Source organism: Neoarius graeffei, chromosome 17 (assembly GCF_027579695.1).
Source record: "Neoarius graeffei isolate fNeoGra1 chromosome 17, fNeoGra1.pri, whole genome shotgun sequence".
NCBI lineage: Eukaryota > Metazoa > Chordata > Actinopteri > Siluriformes > Ariidae > Neoarius > Neoarius graeffei.
This window is the reverse complement of record NC_083585.1, coordinates 50644698-50666415: the sequence shown is the minus strand read 5'-3', so window position 1 is coordinate 50666415 and position 21718 is coordinate 50644698. Positions and strand designations below refer to the sequence as shown.

The following is a 21718-nucleotide window of genomic DNA, read 5'->3' as shown; positions in this document are numbered from 1 at the left end:
ATTCCAATGTTTATAAGTTCTTCTCTGGAGTATGTGACCAGTGAAGGAGCGCAAAAAACACAATAAATACACAAAAACATAGAAAGTACGAGAGAGCGAAGTACCGAGGCAACCATCCGCGACGCCATCTTGGACACATGCCATCTTGGACACATCTGACAGCATTTTCAGCATTTCTGAGCTTCAGTGTGCTCTGGGACAGACTGGCACAGAGTGTATTTTTCAATTGGTTTTCTTTTATAAGATCACAGCCCTTGAGCAAGAGTGGTACTGGCACAGAGTGTAATTTTCATTTGGTTTTCTTTTATAAGATTACAGCCCTTGAGCTGGAGTGGTCCATCTCATAACAAAATGGCACGTCTGAAAAAAAAAACCTCGTTTTTATAGTATTCGCATTGAAAAAGTAAGAAGAAATAACTATTCAGTATCTAGATGTAGTCCAAACTCAAAACACTGCTGAATTTGACCAGTTAATATCATACAGAAGGCCTTCTGTAAGTACGGACAAAAATAATGTTGAAGTGCAAGGTCGAGATTTCGAAATAATGTTTCATTTTCTGAATTAATTAGTTGATGTTTCAAAACATTGCCTTTATTTCAACTTAATCTCAAATTACTTTGATTTGATTTAAGAATGCATAATTTCTATGTAATATCTTGTTATTTCATGTTTTATTTTAGTCATTATTTTGACTTACACCACAGTCAGTCAATCTATCACATGACTGTAATAGCCGTTATGGAAGTCTATCAGTTGACATTTTAGGAGTTATGAATACATTTAAATGAATTCCCACCCATTAGATACTGGATATGTGTCAGATGAATTCCATTAAAGCAATGTCCTGCTTACGTACCATCTTGGAAATAACATACAGTATAAAATTTATTATGAGCATAAACTAGACAATTAGTCTTTCCAATTAAAGTAAAAAAAAAAGAAACATATTACTGCATTTTGCAAATACTAAAGACAAAAGACAACTTGAATCAGTCAAATTCAAGAAATTAAAGGTCCTGACTGCAAAGTCATCTGAAATTTTATTTATTTATTTTTTTTATAGTGCATGGCATTTTCCTATGTCCCACAAGAACAATACCATGCAGACAAGATGTGATCATCTTGATGTCTTGAGGGTCGCGTTTCTCCATTTTGGGACCGTTTTCCTACCTCTTGGAGAGAAACAGAATGGCCCGACAGAAACAGCTGAATGCGAGGAGCTTTAACTAATTACCATGATTATGGAACTGTCTTCCACCAAAATGGCGATGCGTGGAAAACATCGTGACTCTGCATCGACCTTGGAGAGCTTTGAGTCACAGGGATGTAGTTTGTGGTAGACATTAGCGAATAGATCCATGAAACAAAAGACGACTATATCTTTTCTCTGTTACTGCTTTGGTGTTATCGTTTCTTTCTCTGTAAGATCAAAACATTAGGTGTGTAACGTTATACTCAGACTCACCAATCCAAGACAAATGTTGTAAATTCTTCATCAGATTTCGCGCCAGTTTCATCCTTCAGTCGATTCCAGCAATTGGTTCACGAAAATTCTTACAGACAACCTTTTGGAATCTACTGCTTTTCAGGAGTGATTTCTAGCTGATTCGCTTTCATATATTCTTTTTATTTTCCGTTGTCTTTTAGTTGGCAGGAGAGCAGAGTCCGCCATATTTGCCCATGCTGACTTGTTTTGGTTAAAAGTGGGTCAAACACCCCACGGTGGTCATATGATATTGTTGCTCACTTGCTTCAGCAATCTGCAGAATCCTAAAATGTGGGATGCTTTTTATCTCGACAAAATATTTACACATAGGATACATGGTGTGTGCAGCAGCGCAACACCTCAATTTCAACTCAAATCAACTTAAAATCAATGTGAAACATATCAAAACTCCAACAGCAATATAAATAGAACACTTTTGCCCACAATTCAACTTTGCAATCAGTACCTTTAAAACTAGACAGCCTTTCGATTTCATAAAATCGGTGAAATTTAGTTCCCTCTGAAATTTGGTCATTGTGATAGATGTTTATTTCTGTAATATCTCACAAAATATCAGGCCATTCTGTGGCTGGGAAGTTATTTAATTTGAGGGGATTAAAGCAAATAATGTGCATGAAATTGCTTGCTTCGCGCAGTCATGCAGACAGAGGAAGTCCATGTGCGCATGCGCAGGTTTACCACCTTCTTCTTCTTTTGGGTTTTACGGCAGCTGGCATCCACAGTTTTGCATTCCTGCCATCTACCGTACAGGTTTACCTTTGACCGTGCACTGACAGTTCCATCATTCTGTCGCTAAACAAACAGCTGATCACACTGAGGTGCTCGCTGACCGCTGATATTTATTAGTTTGGTCCTGTGTTTCCTTTCCTTCGCAACATAACGTCTTTTCTTCTCGCTTTCCGTTACTGTAGTCGGTCTTTCACGTTTCATTTGTACACTCACGTCCTCCATTTTTCTCTCCTGTTTCAAATTTGTATCCCGCAATGCCTTGCGTGAAAGGGGAAAGCCAACCACATGATGCATGACATAGTATCTTGAATTGGGTCATGGTGAAGCAGGAAAAAACAGCAGAGAATTTAGGGGCACATGACCCTAAATTCATTAATTGTTCTATTTAAAAAACACCAAATAAAATTAGAAATCGGTGATTTGAATTCAGTAGCTTTCGATGCACTAAACAAAAATAATTGGGTGTCAGGGAAAATTATTTTTATGACCTACACTTGAAAAATCTGAAAAGCAGTATAGCTTTAAGAGTGATATAAAAACACATAAATTATAAGGTCTAAATTGTATGGTTTGTAAAAATACTGGTCCTTTACTCACAGTGACTGGAGTTGCGTGAGAGGATCAAACTGACTCAGGTAGATTTGGCTCAGCGGGTTTTGGGAAAGGTTCCTGCCAACAATTTAATACACAGTGGATGACAAGGTATAAAATGTAATATAAAATCCAGAAAACAAGACATGGCACTGTCCATAACTGTATCCCCAAAGTCCCTAAAAAAGTAAACGTTCCCTCAAAGATACAACACTATCCCCTTAATGTACAATAAACGATTATATATATATACACACACACACAGACACAGAGTGGTGCTTGAAAGTTTGCGAACCCTTTATAATTTTCTATATTTCTGCATAAATATGACCTAAAACATCATCAGATTCTCACACAAGTCATAAAAGTAAATAAAGAGAACCCAGTTAAACAAATGAGAACAAAATATTATACTTAGTCACTTATTTATTGAGGAAAATTATCCAATATTACATATCTGTGAGTGGCAAAAGTATGTGAACCTCTAGGATTAGCAATTCATTTGAAGGTGAAATTAGAGTCAGATGTTTTCAATCAATGGGATGACAATCAGGTGTGAGTGGGCACCCTGTTTTATTTAAAGAACAGGGATCTATCAAAGTCTGATCTTCACAACACATGTTTGTGGAAGTGTATCATGGCACGAACAAAGGAGATTTCTGAGGACCTCAGAAAAAGTGTTGTTGATCCTCATCAGGTTGGAAAAGGTTACAAAACCACCTCTAAAGAGTTTGGACTCCACCAATCCACAGTCAGACAGATTGTGTACAAATGGAGGAAATTCAAGACCATTGTTACCCTCCCCAGGAGTGGTCAACCAACAAAGCTCACTCCAAGAGCAAGGTGTGTAATAGTCGGCAAGGTCACAAAGGACCCCAGGGTAACTTCTAATGGCCCTTTTCCACTACCCTTTTTCAGCTCACTTCAGCTCGCTTCAGCTCACTTCAGCCTGACACGGCTCGCGTTTCGACTACCTCAGAACAGCACGACTCAGCTCGCTTCAGCCCTGCTTAGCATCCAAAACTCGCACGGTTTTGGAGTGGGGCTGAAGCGAGCCAAACCGAGCTGAGTGAGGCTGGGGGCGTGAGCAGACACTCCCCTGTGCACTGATTGGTGAGGAGGAGTGTCCTCACATGCCCACACACGCCCCGCGAGCACGCTGGGATCTGTAAACACCGCAAACCCGGAAGAAGAATAATTACGAATTACGAGAATTTCTGAAGCCTTATGCGCCTCGCCTCATCTATACGCTCTTGCCAGTATCTGTTGGCGTTGTTGGTGACAACAAGCCACAGAACCAAGACCAGCAACACTAACGACTCCATGTCCTCCATGTTTATTGTTTACTATCCGGATCGTGAGACTACCGCTTAAAAGATCACTGATGTCATCGTTTGCGCCGCTTAACGACATCACGTGACGTCCACCCACTTTCGCTAACTCCACCCAATGTGTCCACCCACTTCCAGCCAGCACGGTTCAGCGCGGTTGTAGTCGAAATGCAACTCCAATAGCCCCGCTCAGCTCGACTCAGCCCAACTCAGCACGGCATGGCTCAGCCCAACTCAGCCGCGTTGGTAGTGGAAAAGCGGCATAAGCAACTGAAGGCCTTTCTCACATTGGCTAATGTTAATGTTCATGAGTTCACCATCAGGAGAACACTGAACAACAATGGTGTGCATGGCAGGGTTGCAAGGAGAAAGCCACTGCTCTCCAAAAAGAACATTGCTGCTCGTCTGCAGTTTGCTAAAGATCACGTGGACAAGCCAGAAGGCTATTGGAAAAATGTTTTGTGAACGGATGAGACCAAAATAGAATTTTTGGTTTAAATGAGAAGCATTATGTTTGGAGAAAGGAAAACACTGCATTCTAGCATAAGAACCTTATCCCATCTGTGAAACATGGTGGTGGTAGTATCATTATCATGGTTTGGGCCTGTTTTACTTCATCTGGGCCAGGACGGCTTGCCATCATTGATGGACCAATGAATTCTGAATTATACCAGCGAATTCTAAAGGAAAATTTCAGGACATCTGTCCATGAACTGAATCTCAAGAGAAGGTGGGTCATGCAGCAAGACAATGACCCTAAATACACAAGTCATTCTACCAAAGAATGGTTAAAGAAGAATAAAGTGAATGTTTTGGAATGGCCAAGTCAAAGTCCTGACCTTAATCCAATCAAAATGTTGTGGAAGGACGTGAAGCAAGCAGTTCATGAGAGGAAACCATCAACATCCCAGAGTTGAAGCTGTTCTGTATGGAGGAATGGGCTAAAATTCCTCCAAGCTGGTGTGCAGAACTGATCAACAGTTACTGGAAACGTTTAGTTGCAGTTATTGCTGCACAAGGGGGTCACACCAGATACTGAAAGCAAAGGTTCACATACTTTTCCCACTCATAGATATGTAATATTGGATCATTTTCCTCAATAAATAAATGACCAAGTATAATATTTTTGTCTCATTTGTTTAACTGGGTTCTCTTTATCTACTTTTAGGACTTGTGTGAAAATCTGATGATGTTTTAGATCATATTTATGCAGAAATATGATCTATGCCGAAGAAGTCTCCCGTCACCAGCCTGAATGATTACCGTCCTGTGGCCCTCACCCCGGTAATCATGAAGTGCTTCGAGAGACTAGTTCTTCAGCACATCAAGGACCACCTCCCCCCCAGACTTCGACCCCTACCAGTTCGCATATCATGCGAATAGATCCACAGAGGACGCTATCGCCATAGCTCTCCACTCTGCGCTGAACCACCTGGAGCAGCAGCAGAGCTACGCCCGCATACTCTTTGTGGATTATAGTTCAGCTTTCAACACAATAATCCCGGACATCCTTATCAGTAAACTGGACACTCTCGGCCTCCTCCCTCTCACATGTGCCTGGATAAAGGACTTTCTTACCAACCGGCCCCAGACTGTGACACTTGGCCCCCACTTCTCCTCCACCCGCACGTTAAGCACCGGCTCTCCACTGGGCTGTGTGTTGAGCCCCCTCCTATACTGCCTCTACACCCACGACTGTAGTTCGACCAACAACAACAACCTTATCATCAAGTTTGCTGATGACACCACAGTGGTCGGACTCATCTCAAAGGGAGACGAGGCAGCCTACAGAGAGGAGGTCCTGAAGTTGGCAGCCTGGTGTTCAGCGAATAACCTCGCTGACTTTGACTTGTTGACTTCAGGAAGCACAGCACCGACCTAGCCCCCCTTTACATAAACAACGAGTATGTGGAGAGGGTCCACACCTTCCAGTTCCTCGGCGTCCTCATCTCCGCCGACATCTTCTGGTCAGAGAATATTACAGCAGTCATTAAGAAGGCTCAGCAACAGCTACATTTCCTGAGAGTCCTCAGGAAGCACAGCCTGAGCTTCAACCTGCTGTTGACCTTCTACTGCTCATCCATCGAGAGCCTGCTGATGTACTGTATCACAGTATGGTACGGCAGCTGCACTGCTGCAGACAGGGAGAGGCTCCAGAGAGTAGTAAAGGCAGCACAGAAGATCATTGGCTGCCCTCTCCCCTCCCTGATGGACATTTACACCTCCCGCTGCCTTAGCAGAGCTAAGAACATTATCAAGGACAACTCCCACCCTGGCTTTGATCTGTTTGACCTGTTGCCCTCAGGGAGCCGCTACAGGTGCATCAGGACAAAAACAAATAGATTCAAAAACAGCTTCTTTCCAGAAGCCATAACCACCCTAAACTCGAATATGCTCTGACTTTATAGTCTAACCCCCCTGTGCAATACTTTATTTTATAATGTGACTCTCTTCGTGAAATAATTTATAATGTGCAATACTTTATAATATGACTCTCTTGTGCAATACTTATAATATGCAATACCTCATTCCATAATGTGAAACACAACACATGCGCCTCAGGACTGTGCACCTTACACCCTGTGCAATACTTTATAATGTGCAATACCTCACTCCATAATGTGAAACACAACACATACGTCTCAGGACTGTGCACCTTACACGCTCACTTTTATTTATTTATTTATTTATTTATTTATTTATTAATTATTATTTATTTATTCCCCCACACACGCTGTTTGCACTGTTATTGGAGTTGCTTTTAATCTCATTGTACATGGGTATAGTGACAATAAAGGCATTCTATTCTATTCTAAATATAGAAAATTCTAAAGGGTTTGCAAACTTTTAAGCACCACTGTATATATAGGCACTGCGTAAAAGCAGAGCACCTGTAAAATGAGTGTAAAATGTGTTTGTGAGTGGTGGCCAGAGCTGTCACTTATGATTAATGTTTGGGGCGGAGCTGTCAGCCCAGGAAGCTGTATTTGTTATGCTACAGATGCTTTGTGCAGTGTTTATATTCACCATGAGCCTCCGTCAGAGGTGTTGCTGTCTGTCATCCTGATATGTCATTCATGCACAGTGTAAAATTTGTATGTGCTGTTTACTGAGTGTGCTTTGTTTGTGCTTAGTGCATTGGTTGAACTGTGGTTTAGTGCGAGACTTTGAGCTCAGAGGCTAATGATGCACATTTGGTGAACTTGTAAAGGTTTGGTTGGTCTTTGGTTGAGTGGACGAAGGTGTGTAATGTTGAGTGTGTAGTCTGTAAACATTATTCTCATTTCATCTCATTATCTCTAGGCGCTTTATCCTGTTCTACAGGGTCGCAGGCAAGCTAGAGCCTATCCCAGCTGACTACGGGCGAAAGGCGGGGTACACCCTGGACAAGTCGCCAGGTCATCACAGGGCTGACACATAGACACAGACAACCATTCACACTCACATTCACACCTACGGTCAATTTAGAGTCACCAGTTAACCTAACCTGCATGTCTTTGGACTGTGGGGGAAACCGGAGCACCCGAAGGAAACCCACACGGACACGGGGAGAACATGCAAACACCGCACAGAAAGGCCCTCACCAGCCACGGAGCTCAGACCCGGACCTTCTTGCTGTGAGGCGACAACGCTAATCACTACACCACCGTGCCGCCCTAAACATTATTCTACAAAACTGTATTTGGGCAGTCTCCTGTCCCAGTACTACTCAGGTCTTTGAGGTGCATGGGTGCAGTGCCGATCTCTGTTTCAGCAGCCCTCGGCCTCTCACCTGTTATATAGCTAGGGTTACATTGGGGGGACTAATCCTCTGGTAACTGCGAGAGTTTGACTCCCTACTCGCATCTGTATTGCAGTGTGCCTTGCCAGATGGTAGTCAGTACCATTTTTATAATGGTCTTTGGTATGACCTAACCACGAGTAGAACTCACGATCAAGAGGCAGACACACTACCACTGGGCCAACTCACGGTTACGTCAGTAAGTAATCCAATGTTATTAACAAACAAACAAACAAACAAACAAACAAGCAAAAAAACCCACCTCTTGTGGTTACCAGAGGACTAGCCCCCCACTGTAACCCTAGCTGTATAGGTGAGAGGCTGAGGACTATCAAAACGGAGATCAGCACCGCACCCATACGCCTTAAAGAGTTGGTTAGTACTGGGACAGGAGACTGTCTAGGAAGACCAGATTCTGGTGTGAGAGGGACTTTGACTTGACTTGATTTTTTTAAAAAGCAAATTAAAAATAAGCACTGGATAAAAACCCATCTATCTAATGTAAATAAAGATATAAATTTCATTGTCTGGTGGTCAAGTGTTTACGAGATACGTTGCATTGCACTTATGCTCGGGTTCCCTGTGGTGGTACACGTCCATACATCGAACCATCAAAACCATGAAAAATCAGATCAGTGCGTTACCATATTCTCTGAAGTATGAAGCTCCAATATAATTGGATCTTTCCAAATTTTACCAGTGGTACATGGAATAGCCACAGAATATTCACAAACATGCTTCGATGTTATGAAACACATAAAATACACCCCTCTTAAAGAAGTTCTTATTATATACAACTGAAGAAATTTTCACTTATGACATTTCTATGTCTTTCTTAGCTGACATCTTGATCACATCTAACGCTTGGCGTCTCTGGCCACTGCCGGATGGTGCACATGACCTAGAAATCAGCTGATCCCATGTATGGCTGAGTTGGTATGTCCCCACGTCCCGATTCATACAGCAGTCTGTCTTCCGGATCCATACGGCCTCTTTTATCCATCTGGTCTGCCTGTGTGCCTCCCTATCGATCACCTTAACCCCCTCCCAATCAATTACATGGTTTTCCCTAACAGCATGCTCTGTGACAGCTGACTTATGCGTGATGGTCCTAGCCCGATTCCTCGCAGCTCTTGTCTGTATGGCCTGAGTGAAGGTATCAACCTCTTTTTTATGTTCCTTAAGCCGCTGACCTAGCTTCCTCCCTGTTTCTCCAATGTATACACTTGGGCAATTCTTACAGGGAAACTGGTATACCACCTCCGTCTTCTGTTCATCCCCCACTTTGTCTTTAGGGTGGACAAGGATGTTCCGAATGGTTTTAAAGGGACGGTTGACTGTGGCAATACCGTAGGACTTTCCAATCCTGGTGTATGCTCTGCTCAGCATGGTAAGATCATGCTGTGCGGGAAAACCATGTGATTGACTGGGAGGGGGTTAAGGTGATCGGTAGGGAGGCACACAGGCAGACCAGATGGATAAAAGAGGCCGTATGGATCCGGAAGACAGACTGCTGTATGAATTGGGATGTAGGGACATATCAACTCAGTCATACATGGGATCAGCTGATTTCTAGTTCACACGCACCATCCGGCGGTGGCCAGAGATGCCAAGCATTAGATGTGATCAAGATGTCAGCTAAGAAAGACATAGAAATGTCATAAGTAAGCGAAAATTTCTTCAGTTGTGTATCATAAGAACTTTTTTAAGATTAGTAATCAACCAACTGGATGAAACTTTTCGAGAATATAAAGTACACATAGTTACAAAGCTCTAATTAACCTACTCCATTTGTTCTGAAAGAAAACTCACAGTATCTGTAAAGACTGTAGACCCTTGAAGATGGTCAATGGCAGCTCTTTTATTTGGTTACTGGAAAGGTCTCTGTGTAAGCCACAGAAATATCAGGATTGTTAATAAATATGTATCACATAAGAGCTAACATTCTGTGGAGTAGACATTGAAGTCACACTCACAGCTCTCCCAGCACATGTAGAGATTGGAAAGTGTTTTCCGGAAGCCTCTTAATGTGGTTTGCTCGCAGTGATCTAGGAAGAACAGCAGAGACAGAAAGATAATTTCTTGAGAGGAAAGGCAATGACATGAATGTGGTATGAACATAAACTATAATATGCAATAATATACCCACATTTTAGAACCATCTGATCATCTTTGCAAAGAAAGACCCCCCAAACAACAACAACAACAACAACAAAACAGACAAGCAGTCTCGACTAACAAATGCCAAAAATCACACACTAGGGCTGATTCATTCATTCATTCTGCTTAAAGTGCAACTTTGTTGATGGAACAGCACGGTCTGCTTGACTGTGATGAGGAAAAGCCATTAATGCTTACTTGAGTGGAACTGATGGGAATAGCCTGAGAGTGCAGCTGAAACCAGGACTTGTGTGTCTACACTCAACCCTCCTGCACCCCCCCTTCTCTCATCTGTCTCCTGTCTGTCTCTTTATATATTTCTCTCTCTTCATCTCTATCTCTCTCTGTCAACCAATCAATGTCTATCTGTCTGTCTCTCTCTCTGTCTATAACAATCAAATCATTTTCTATCTGTTTCTCTCTCTCTCTCATCTGTCTCCAGTCTCTCTCTTTCTCTCTGTCTCAATCAATCAATCAATCAATCAATCAATCAATCAATCAATCAATCAATCAATCAATCAATGTCTGTCTCTCTCTCCCATCTGTCTCTCTCTATATTTCTTCATCTGTCTCTCTGTGTATTTCAATCTTTCTCTATCTGTCTCCCATCTGTCTCTCTGTAGATTTCTCTCTCCATCTGTCTCTCTCTGTCTCAATCAATCAATCAATCAATCAATCAATCAATCAATCAATCAATCAATCATCTCTCTCTATGTCTATATCAATCAATCAATCAATCAATCTCTCTCTCTCTCTCTCTCTCTTTCTCTCTCAGTATGAACACCAGGTGTCCTCGGTTGCAAATGGAACACACAAAAGGAGCAAGGATGCACACTTTTTTTAAAAATTAAAAAGTAGTTTTATTATAGTTTCTTATGCTCCATGTACAAATATGCCCGCTTCACACTAATAACACTCTTCACATAGAAATAAATATAATCTTTAAAAAATACAACTTTGCACTGAATATAATACGCAAACATCATGATTCTCTCTTTCTCTCTCTCTCTCATATAACCAGCAGTGCTCTGTGAAAAGCCCCTTAAGTTTCCCATTCCTTATCTAGATGCCTAGTACTTTTCTGTTTCTCTGTTCCTCTTACTCACAGCACAGTGAGCTCATCACAGGACATCAGCATGGAGTAGTTCAGCACCTGAATGCAGTTCCCTTCAAAGTCCCTTACAAAGCAAAAGAAAAGAAAATAATGATCAAGAAAACTGACGAGAGCCAAAAACAACAACAACAAACAAACAGTAAAACCAATGTATATGGCATAAAAATCACTTATGAAATTTCAAATCCAAATATTTTTGTTCAGAACTGATCGTTTAAATCAAGGGTGTTTATCGTGCATTCATTAAAAGTTTGACTTGGGGCAAAAATAGCAGTAAATTAGGAAACACCTAACATTATATCATCCCCAATCTCTCTCACACAGGAGATATGAGTCAGTGCAGCAAATTATAAGCAGTAAACAAGAACACGCAGTTTCAACATTGTACACACATCCACAATAGAGATAAGCGTACAGCACCATATGTCGTTTTACTACCTTCTTCAACCCAGTGTTTACATGTGATATGTTTTGGGGAAATCAAGTTGAGTTACAGTTCAACTGATATAGTAAATGTACTTTCATAAATTAATGAAGGATGAATCCATAAAGGTGTACAAGAGCTCTCACTGTTTGCAAACTGTCCCCACTGTCCCCACTGTCCTGAGATTTAATCAAAGAAATTTGACTTTTGGGAATCACTGTTTTGAAAGCAACAAGAAGACAGAGTCATCTAGATCCCCCGCCCCATATACCAACTATATACCAAGTTTCAAGATATTATTTGTAAATTTGATATTTGAAACAGTACAGTATCATCATTTCATAAATTATGGTATTAGCGTTACTGCATTTTGGCACTTTTTTGCATTTCGCGCTTTTAAGAATTCGCTCTTTCACCATCCTTTTAAGACGAAGCTGGCAGCTCACTGGCCACACCACCTTGCTATCTAGCTAAGTTTGGGACGATGCAATGGATTCGGCAACTACTGAATTAACTAGTGACACTAGATTGGTGAAAATTGTTGAGAAACAAGGTTCTCTTTGCGAGATACGGCAATATACGGCAATATTACTTTGAGGTAAAGTAATAATGGAGAGATGGCCTCTCCTTCTACACCTGTGTGCAAACTGTGCCTCAAGTCACATGGCAGACGAGGCAATATATTTAACCTGATGAAAAATTTCATGCATCCCAATTTGTACAAGAATTCCATGAATGGAAGGTGCGCATGACATGAGGATCACATAAATAAATTGAAAATAAGATTGTTGAAATGATAGGTACTGAACTTTGTCCATGTTTAGCATATTCACCATAATTCCTATCCTGAATATAGCTAACAGATGAGCTTGCTTGTAATGTAAGTTTAGCTGACCTGATGTTACATGGGGTTAACTGGCAGCCAGCCACTGTGATGATAGTGCTAAGGCTGCCATTTGTCTTCTTAGGCTATGTCTACATTAATATATTTTAATTTTGGAATAGAATAGAATAAAATAGAATAGAATGCCTTTATTGTCACTATACATATGTACAATGAGATTAAAGCATCTCCAATAACAGCGCAAACAGCATGTAGAGAGAGGGGGGGGTAAGGTGCACAGTCCTGAGGTGTATGTGTTGTGTTACACATTATGGAGTGAGGTATTGCTCATTTCACATTATAAAGTATTTCATAGAGAGAGTCACATTATAAAGTATTGCACATTATAAATTATTGCACAGAGAGTCATATTATAAAATATGAAGTTTTGCAAGGTAAGGTAAGGTACACAGACTTGAGGTGTATGTGCTGTGTGTAAGGTGCACAGTCCTGAGGTGTATGTGCTGTGTGTAAGGTGCACAGTCCTGAGGTGTATGTGTTGTGTGTAAGGTGCACAGTCCTGAGGTGAATGTGTTGTGTTTCACATTATGGAGTGAGGTATTGCACATTATAAAAGTACTGCACAGAGAGAGTCACCTTATAAAGTACTGCACATTATAAATTATTGCACGAAGAGAGTCACATACTAAAATAAATAGACTATAAAGTCAGAGCATATCCGAGTTCAGGGTGGTTATGGCTTTTGGAAAGAAGCTGTTTTTGAATCGATTTGTCTTTGCCCTGATGCACCTGTAGCACCTCCCTGAGGGCAACAGGTTGAACAGAGCAAAGCCAGGGTGGGAGTTGTCCTTGATAATGTTCTTAGCTCTGCTAAGGCAGCGGGAGGTGTAAATGTCCATCAGGGAGGGGAGAGGGCAGCCAGTGATCTTCTGTGCTGCCTTAACTACCCTCTGGAGCCTCTCCCTGTCTACAGCAGTGCAGCTGCCATACTGTACCATACTGTAATACAGTATGTCAGTAGGCTCTCGATGGATGAGCGGGAGAAGGTCAGCAGCAGGTTGGAGTTTAGGTTGTACTTCCTGAGCACTCTCAGGAAGTGTAGCCGCTGCTGAGCCTTCTTAATGACTGCTGTAATGCTTACTGACCAGGAGATGTCAGCAGAGATGAGGACGCGGAGAAACTGGAAGGTGTGGACCCTCTCCACATACTCGTTGTTGATGTAGAGGGGGGCTAGGTTGGTGCTGTGCTTCCTGAAGTCAACAATAAACTCTTTGGTTTTCTTGGTGTTCAGAGCGAGGTTATTTTCTGAACACCAGGCTGCCAACTTCAGGACCTCCTCTCTGTAGGCTGCCTCGTCTCCCTTTGAGATGAGTCCGACCACTGTGGTGTTGTCAGCAAACTTGACAATAAGGTTGTTGTTGTTTGGGGGTCGGACTACAGTCGTGGGTGTAGAGGCAGTACAGGAGGGGGCTCAGCACACAGCCCTGTGGAGAGCCGGTGCTCAACGTGCGGGTGGAGGAGAAGTGGGGGCCAAGTGTCACAGTCTGGGGCCAGTTGGTAAGAAAGTCCTTTATCCAGGCACATGTGAGAGGGGGGAGGCCGAGAGTGTCCAGTTTACTGATAAGGATGTCCAGGATTATTGTGTTGAAACAGAACTGTAATCCACAAAGAGTATGCGGACATAGCTCTGCTGCTGATCCAGGTGGTTCAGTACAGAGTGTAGAGCTACGGCGATGGCGTTCTCTGTGGATCTGTTCGCACGATATGCGAACTGGTAGGGGTCGAAGTCTGGGGGGAGGTGGTCCTTGGTGTGCTGAAGAACTAGTCTCTCGAAGCACTTCATGATTACCGGAGTGAGGGCCACAGGACGGTAATCATTCAGGCTGGTGACGGGAGACTTCTTTGGCACCAGGATTACTGTAGCTGATTTTAGGCAGGGCGGGATGACTGCCTGAGCCAGGGAGAGGTTAAAGATCCTGGTGAAGGTAGGGGCAAGCTGGTGGGCACACGCTCTGAGCACCTTACCAGGTACTCCATCTGGGCCGGCAGCATTCTTGGGGTTCACTGCCAGGAGCACCTGTCTGACATCGTGCTCCTGTACAGTGAATGGGGTGATGTACGAACTGTGTGGTGGTGGGGGCAGGGCTGGAGCAGATGAGTGCTGCTGAGATGTTTCAAAGTGAGCAAAGAAGCAATTTAGCTCCTCTGCCAGCGGCACACTTAAAATGTGTTTGCTGGGCGGCACGGTGGTGTAGTGGTTAGCGCTGTCGCCTCACAGCAAGAAGGTCTGGGTTTGAGCCCCGTGGCCGGCGAGGGCCTTTCTGTGTGGAGTTTGCATGTTCTCCGTGTGGGTTTCCTCTGGGTGCTCTGGTTTCCCCCAAAGGCATGCAGGTTAGATTAACTGGTGACTCTAAATTGACTGTAGGTGTGAATGTGAGTCCTCTGGTAACCACAAGAGGTGTTTTTTTTTTTTTTTTTTTTTTTAATAACATTGGATTACTTACTAATGTAACCATGAGTTGGCCTAGTGGTAGTGTGTCTACCTCTTGATTGTGAGTTCTACTCGTGGTTAGGTCATACCAAAGACATTTATAAAAATGGTAGTGACTGCCATCTGGCAAGGCACACTGCAATACAGATGCGAGTAGGGAGTCAAACTCTCGCAGTTACCAGAGGATTAGCCCCCCCAATGTAACCCTAGCTATATAACAGGTGAGAGGCCGAAGGCTACTGAAACAGAGATCGGCACTGCACCCATGCACCTCAAAGACCTGAGTAGTACTGGGACAGGAGACTGTCCAAATACAGTTTTGTAGAATAATGTTTAGGGTGGCACGGTGGTGTAGTGGTTAGCGTTGTCGCCTCACAGCAAGAACATCCAGGTTCGAGCCCTGTGGCCGGTGAGGGCCTTTCTGTGCGGAGTTTGCATGTTCTCCCCGTGTCCGCGTGGGTTTCCTCCGGGTGCTCCGGTTTCCCCCACAGTCCAAAGACATGCAGGTTAGGTTAACTTGTGACTCTAAATTGACCGTAGGTGTGAATGTGAGTGTGAATGGTTGTCTGTGTCTATGTGTCAGCCCTGTGATGACCTGGCGACTTGTCCAGGGTGTACCCCGCCTTTCGCCCGTAGTCAGCTGGGATAGGCTCCAGCTTGCCTGCGACCCTGTAGAACAGGATAAAGCAGCTAGAGATAAGAACTAGCCGTTAGTTCTATTTATAGCGTTCCAGCACCAAAAGTTCGTTACAAGAACTACATGATCTATGGAAAATAATAAATACTGATATAGTCTCTGTCAGAAATGTAACTGTAAACAGACAATACACCCAATATCAGTCATGACAAACATATGAATAGGGGAGTGCTGCATCTGTGATCTTAAATTACTTTTTCATGGTCAAGTATATAGTTATTTGTGAACTGTAGAGGACATGTAACAGCAAAAACAACAAATTCGAGGGCATTAAAAACGGACGATTTGGGATTGAAATAAGAGAATGATGCACAAATAACAAGATGACACATCACATGTTTGTAGTGATTGAATTAATGAAACTATTTAGTTGCAGACCTGTGCTACCTGTGCTTCATTTCCATATTCAGGGTCTTAAAGATATGATACTTTTTGTGGGGTGTATTACTGAATCTGCCATATTTCTGTAAATACTCTATCTAGAGAGCTCCCATTATATAAGTGACCAGGCAATCTGGTTTATAATACAGTAAGACCAGGTAGTGAAAGGAGATGAATACATTTGTTTTGTAGTATTTTTAAGGCCCTAAACCCCACTGTGTTTTTCTTCATTTTTAGCATTTTTAGGAAGTACCTACGACCAGGATTTTCTAGATAGAAGGCTCTATGTTTTCCTTCCAGATTAGCAACATATAGAGAGTTAATTTACCAAATTTAAAACCTCTGTGTAGCCTAGAAGCCGAGAAAAATCCATTTAAAACCCCAAAAATACTTGGCGAGGATTTAGGGGGTATGTTCTAGTCTAATTTCAGTAATTTTCAAAATGACCTAGTTCATTAAATACATAGAATAGGGCCCCGAATTTTTTTTTAATCAGTTTATATTTCACCAGTATCTATTAGTAGAGTATGTATATTTAGCGTTTATATAAGATGAAGAGCCATCTCATCTCATCTCATTATCTCTAGCCGCTTTATCCTGTTCTACAGGGTCACAGGCAAGCTGGAGCCTATCCCAGCTGACTACGGGCGAAAGGCGGGGTACACCCTGGACAAGTCGCCAGGTCATCACAGGGCTGACACATAGATACAGAGAACCATTCACACTCACGGTCAATTTAGAGTCACCAGTTAACCTAACCTGCATGTCTTTGGACTGTGGGGGAAACCGGAGCACCCGGAGGAAACCCACGCGGACACAGGGAGAACATGCAAACTCCGCACAGAAAGGCCCTTGCTGGCCACAGGGCTTGAACCCGGACCTTCTTGCTGTGAGGCGACAGCGCTAACCACTACACCACCGTGCCGCCTAACTCTGATATTAAACCCTAATTTATTATCCATCCATTATCCATAACCGCTTATCCTGTACAGGATCATGGGCAAGCTGGAGCCTATCCCAGCTGACTATGGGTGAGAGGCGGGGTACACCCTGGACAAGTTGCCAGGTCATTGCAGGGCTGGCACATAGAGACACACAACTATTCACACTCACACCTACGGTCAATTTAGAGCCACCAATTAGCCTAACCTGCATGTCTTTGGACTGGGGGGGAACCCGGAGCAAACCCATGCAGACACGGGGAGAACATGCAAACTCCACAAAGAAAGGCCCCCGTCGGGTGCTGGGCTTGAACCCAGAACCTTCTTGCTGTGAGGCAACAGCGCTAACCACTACACCACCACGTTGTTCTTACAACAACAACAGCAATGTTTATGCCTGGCGTCCACACTACTCCAGAATTTTCAAGCTGCAAAAATGGAGATTTTTGGAAACGCTGCTGACGCTGTTTTAGTTTTAAAACTACAGGTTAGTGTTTTAGTGTAGACAGTTGAGCGAAAACTGAGATGTTTCGATACAATAATATAGATACCCATGTTTGCTTCCTGATCGGGTCTTATCAGTCACAATATACCCTTCCTTGATTCGTCACACTTCCATCATGTTACCCTTCCCCAGAAGAAAAAAAAAAAAGACATTAGCTGTTTATACCAGCACGTGCATGCTGAGTGGACGTGAATGGTCATGTGCTATGCGTTTTCAGGTGTTTTATTGTGGACGGAGATCGTTTTCATTTTAAAACTAAAACGCATTCGTGTGGATGTAGCCTTGGCCTACTTAGCAGTCGACTCCTCAATGAAATCATGAATGAAAGAATAATGAGGCTATAGAAATAACCTTACTCAGATGTTCCTAAAATTAGCCTACTTATAAATCCTTCCTTCTACACTTGTTACCCACAGACAGACAGACAGAAGCAGGAATTCAATATTTTAACTTATTTAAACAATATAACTTTTCATGTTTATTAATTTGATAATTTTGCACGCTTGTTTATATATTTATTCATTTTTTAAAAATTGCATTGGTACCGAACTAGTACTGTTCCTGTTCTACCGTGTCAGGTACTGTATCGAACGCCAGATTTTGGTACCAAACCAACCCTAATGTACAGTCATTCGATCTTCACAGTCATACCTCTAGAGACATTTTGTATATTAGCCTCAATCGTTCGAATCCAATGTACACTGCCTGGCCAAAAAACAAAACCAAAAAAAAAAAGTCACTGTTTGGATTAAAAAAAAGCAAAAACTGAAGAGCCTTTGACTGGATAATTGCTGCAGCGATTAATATGTTTCATCTGGGTCAAACTGTTTCAGAAGAATCAAATTATTGGCCTGAATCAAGCAAAGAAAACAGCTAAGGAGATTGCTGAGATTACTGGAATTGGGGTAAGATCTGTCCAAGACATTATACAAACTCTGAAGGATAGTGTCGAACCATCAACTTCACAGAAGAAATGTGGTCGGGAAAAAAAATCTTGACTGACCGTGATTAGAGATTACTTAAACACTTGGTGAAGTCATATCGTAAAAAAAATAAATAAATCAACAGTAGAACTCAAGGCTATGTTCAATAGTGAAAGGAAGAGTATTTCCATATGCACAATGTGTTGAAAACTCACAGGATTGGGACTTAACTGCTGTATGGCCATAAGAAAACCATTTGTTATTGAGGATCGTTGGAAGAAAAGGCTTCAGTTTGCTAAGACTGGACTCCAGGCATGGCTGTGGAAGGAGAGGCCATGCTCTTTTAAGAAAATAATGAGTGATAGGATGGTGTGATGTTGAAGGGAAGTATTGGTTGTGCTTTATTCCTTTTCTACCACTGCAGTTTGCTTAAAGGATATGGGACATGAAACATAAAAGCACGCTATATCAGTTTCTTTCCATTAAAATATGAATTAATTGCATCAACAAATACAAAATCATCTGTTAAATTCAGCAAAATTGTTATATTCATGATGATTATATGGCATTTCTGCTCGACTTCCGATATGCATTTTTTGCAACCGGAAGTGCCGCTGTCACGTGATCATACGTCACAAAAACTTTCGGGCACAGCACAAGCGGGTAGATGAATGGAGAAGTGGATGACAAGAAAATTGTTTTTATAGTCTTTCAAGTACATTGGACATCATACATTGGACATCATGGTGTATTGTGCTGCTTATGGTTGCAATAATTCCAATGGGAAATGCCCTGGAGTAAGTTTTTTTTCATTCCCCAAGGACCCGAAGCTGAGGAAAGTGTGGGCTCACCTGCGCATGCGCAGTAGGCTTCGCGCATGTGCAGTAGGCTTGGTAGGATAACTTTACAGAACACCTGTTGAAAAAACTTTGCACCTACTGTTTCCCACAAACTGTGTTCGGACCATTTCAGTGAGGATTCTTTCAACATTAATACTCAGGTACTGAGCGATATTAATTCATGAAACATGAAACAGGAAGTATAAGGATGAGAAAAAAAAACAGTTTAAATCGGGAAGCTGCGCACATTTGCGCCAGGCTGCACAAATGTGCGCAGCTTCCCGATTTAAACTGTTTTTTTTCTCATCCTTATACTTCATGTTTCATGTTTCATGAATTAATATCGCTATTTTTTTTTTTAAAAATCGGATCTGCGCGATTCAGCCGTGAAAAAGGCGGCATCCGCCGAAAGGCGCGCTGTTTGCATCCCTGCACGGAGGCCAGGGGACAGGGCAGGAATATTTTTGTTGATATGAGTGATCCGGTGCGATTTCGCGACCCCCCTGTTGAAGACCTCTGCGCTAAGCGACTGAAAGCCGAGGTAAGGATTAGTATTATAATTTTGGGTGTATCAATTATTGATTATCATAATTCTGACTCGTTTCGCCATTTTGAATGTTTTCATCTCGGACTCTGGAAGCATTGTATCTCAATCAATCTCGAAAAATATCAGCAAAAAAAAAACTAGCTTGCAACGGACTTTAGCTAGATCTATGATGAACTTTCAATGTATGATGCAAAAATAATACTTCTTTCAACAGATCATTAGCCTTTGAGCAGAATTGTTTTTAACTTACCAGGAAGTGTTATCGAGCCGACCGCTTTCAGTTTCATGAGGGCTGAATGAACTCTCACTCTCAGAATCATCTGACCCGTCAGAGTAAAGACAAGATCTATGTTCATGTGAATTTCCAGCTATCGGTTCGAATTAATAGGGTCTAACTTCACATCTCTGTGAAACATCGGGAATGTCACTGTCGATGGTGTCCATTTCGGTAACCTGTTTACATTAGATTCCCAAGCGCTGGCTCCTTGGAAAGTTTTTGTGACGTCACGGGTCACGTGACCACCTAGCTCATTAATGAATCCTTGTTTTACGCTGATGTATAAAAAAACCTGAATAATGTGATGATTTTCACATTTTTGACGCCCTGCAGTGATTTAGATGGCATTTCTTATGTCCTTTATACATAATTATGCCCAGGTAAAAATCCATGTCCCATATCCTTTAAAGTGCATATCACAGGTAAATTCAGGAGCAAGATCAATGTAATTCTCCTATTTTATATTATACTTTGGTCAAATATCTGTCACATTTTTCATTTTGTGCAATTTTTTTACCTTGTGCAATACCAGAAAAATTCAGTTGAAATCGAGCCATTTGAGGCGAATTGGTCCGCCTCTGAAAAAACTTGACATTTGGATTTCCCGGCAAACACTGATTTTCGTGACGTCACGTGCGGGATGCCTCCTTCTGAATTCTACGTCAGCGCTGGTTTGTTTATGAGAAAACGACCTGGTGGTTTTCTGCAAATTTCTTCAATGTTATCACGTAATTATTAAAATGGTTAACAGATGTATCGTAGGAGGGTGTAGCAACACCAATCTTGATGGGATTAGTACTCATCGTTTTCCAAAAGACCGGACAATGAGAGAGAAATGGGAGCGCTTCGTGCGAGGCACCTGGAAAAATTGGCTACATGCTACAGACTACAATATTATTTGCGGTGCTCACTTCACAAGGCCCGACGACTTTGAGAACTATTTGCAGTGGGAAATGGGCTTCGCGAGGCAACTTGATCTGAAAAAAGACGCAGTTCCATCTGTTAGAACACCCAAAGTAACACCGTCTCCATCTGTGTCAGCGTCACCAAAGGAGCCAGCCGTGTTCGTCTCCCCTGACAGAAGGCGAAGTGCCGCATCCACTGAGGCCCTCGAAGCCGAGGACCAAGCACAGCCGAGAAAAAGACCAAGAAAATCGGCAATTCACAAGTTGACTGTTGCCAGGGTAAGAAATAAGAGAGACTATACTCTAAATTAGGTGTTCCTGTGTTTGTGTGGTACACGGATAATGTTATTTATTGACACACACAAAAGTAAACAACACGAAAGCGCTGGGCGATAATACACTTACTTGACATGTATAAAGGGATATGCGTGTCAGGGCTTGAGATCTTGGGACCTGTCAAACACATTAAATGTATATACAACCCTGCTTAGCCAATTCCATGTGTGGAGCTTATGAAATCTTTCTCCTACAGTAGCCAGTACTCTTCTAAATGAAGAAATATATGAATGCATAATAGTAATTAGAAAAAAAATATGATTTATGTAACAATAGATAGATGAGCATTGATACATGAATCCATGGGTTTAGAAGGTGAAGGTGACAATTCCATTATTTCAATGCAAAATCGCTAGCTGCTAAACTTGGTCTACACAGGCTGCGCACTGAATCC

General features: G+C 42.2%; 1 protein-coding gene across 2 annotated transcripts in view; it reads right to left on the bottom strand.

Moving 5' to 3' along the window:
- rxfp2b (relaxin family peptide receptor 2b) overlaps positions 1 to 21718 on the bottom strand; it is a 112232-nt gene that overhangs the window by 35682 nt on the left and 54832 nt on the right. For both annotated transcript variants that reach the window (XM_060898184.1, XM_060898185.1), the window contains exons 10-13: positions 11207 to 11278; positions 9917 to 9988; positions 9753 to 9824; positions 2835 to 2906 (exon numbers count right to left, since the gene is read on the bottom strand). In XM_060898184.1, coding sequence (XP_060754167.1) covers positions 2835 to 2906; positions 9753 to 9824; positions 9917 to 9988; positions 11207 to 11278 — 288 coding nt within the window. The remainder of the gene's footprint in view (positions 1 to 2834; positions 2907 to 9752; positions 9825 to 9916; positions 9989 to 11206; positions 11279 to 21718) is intronic.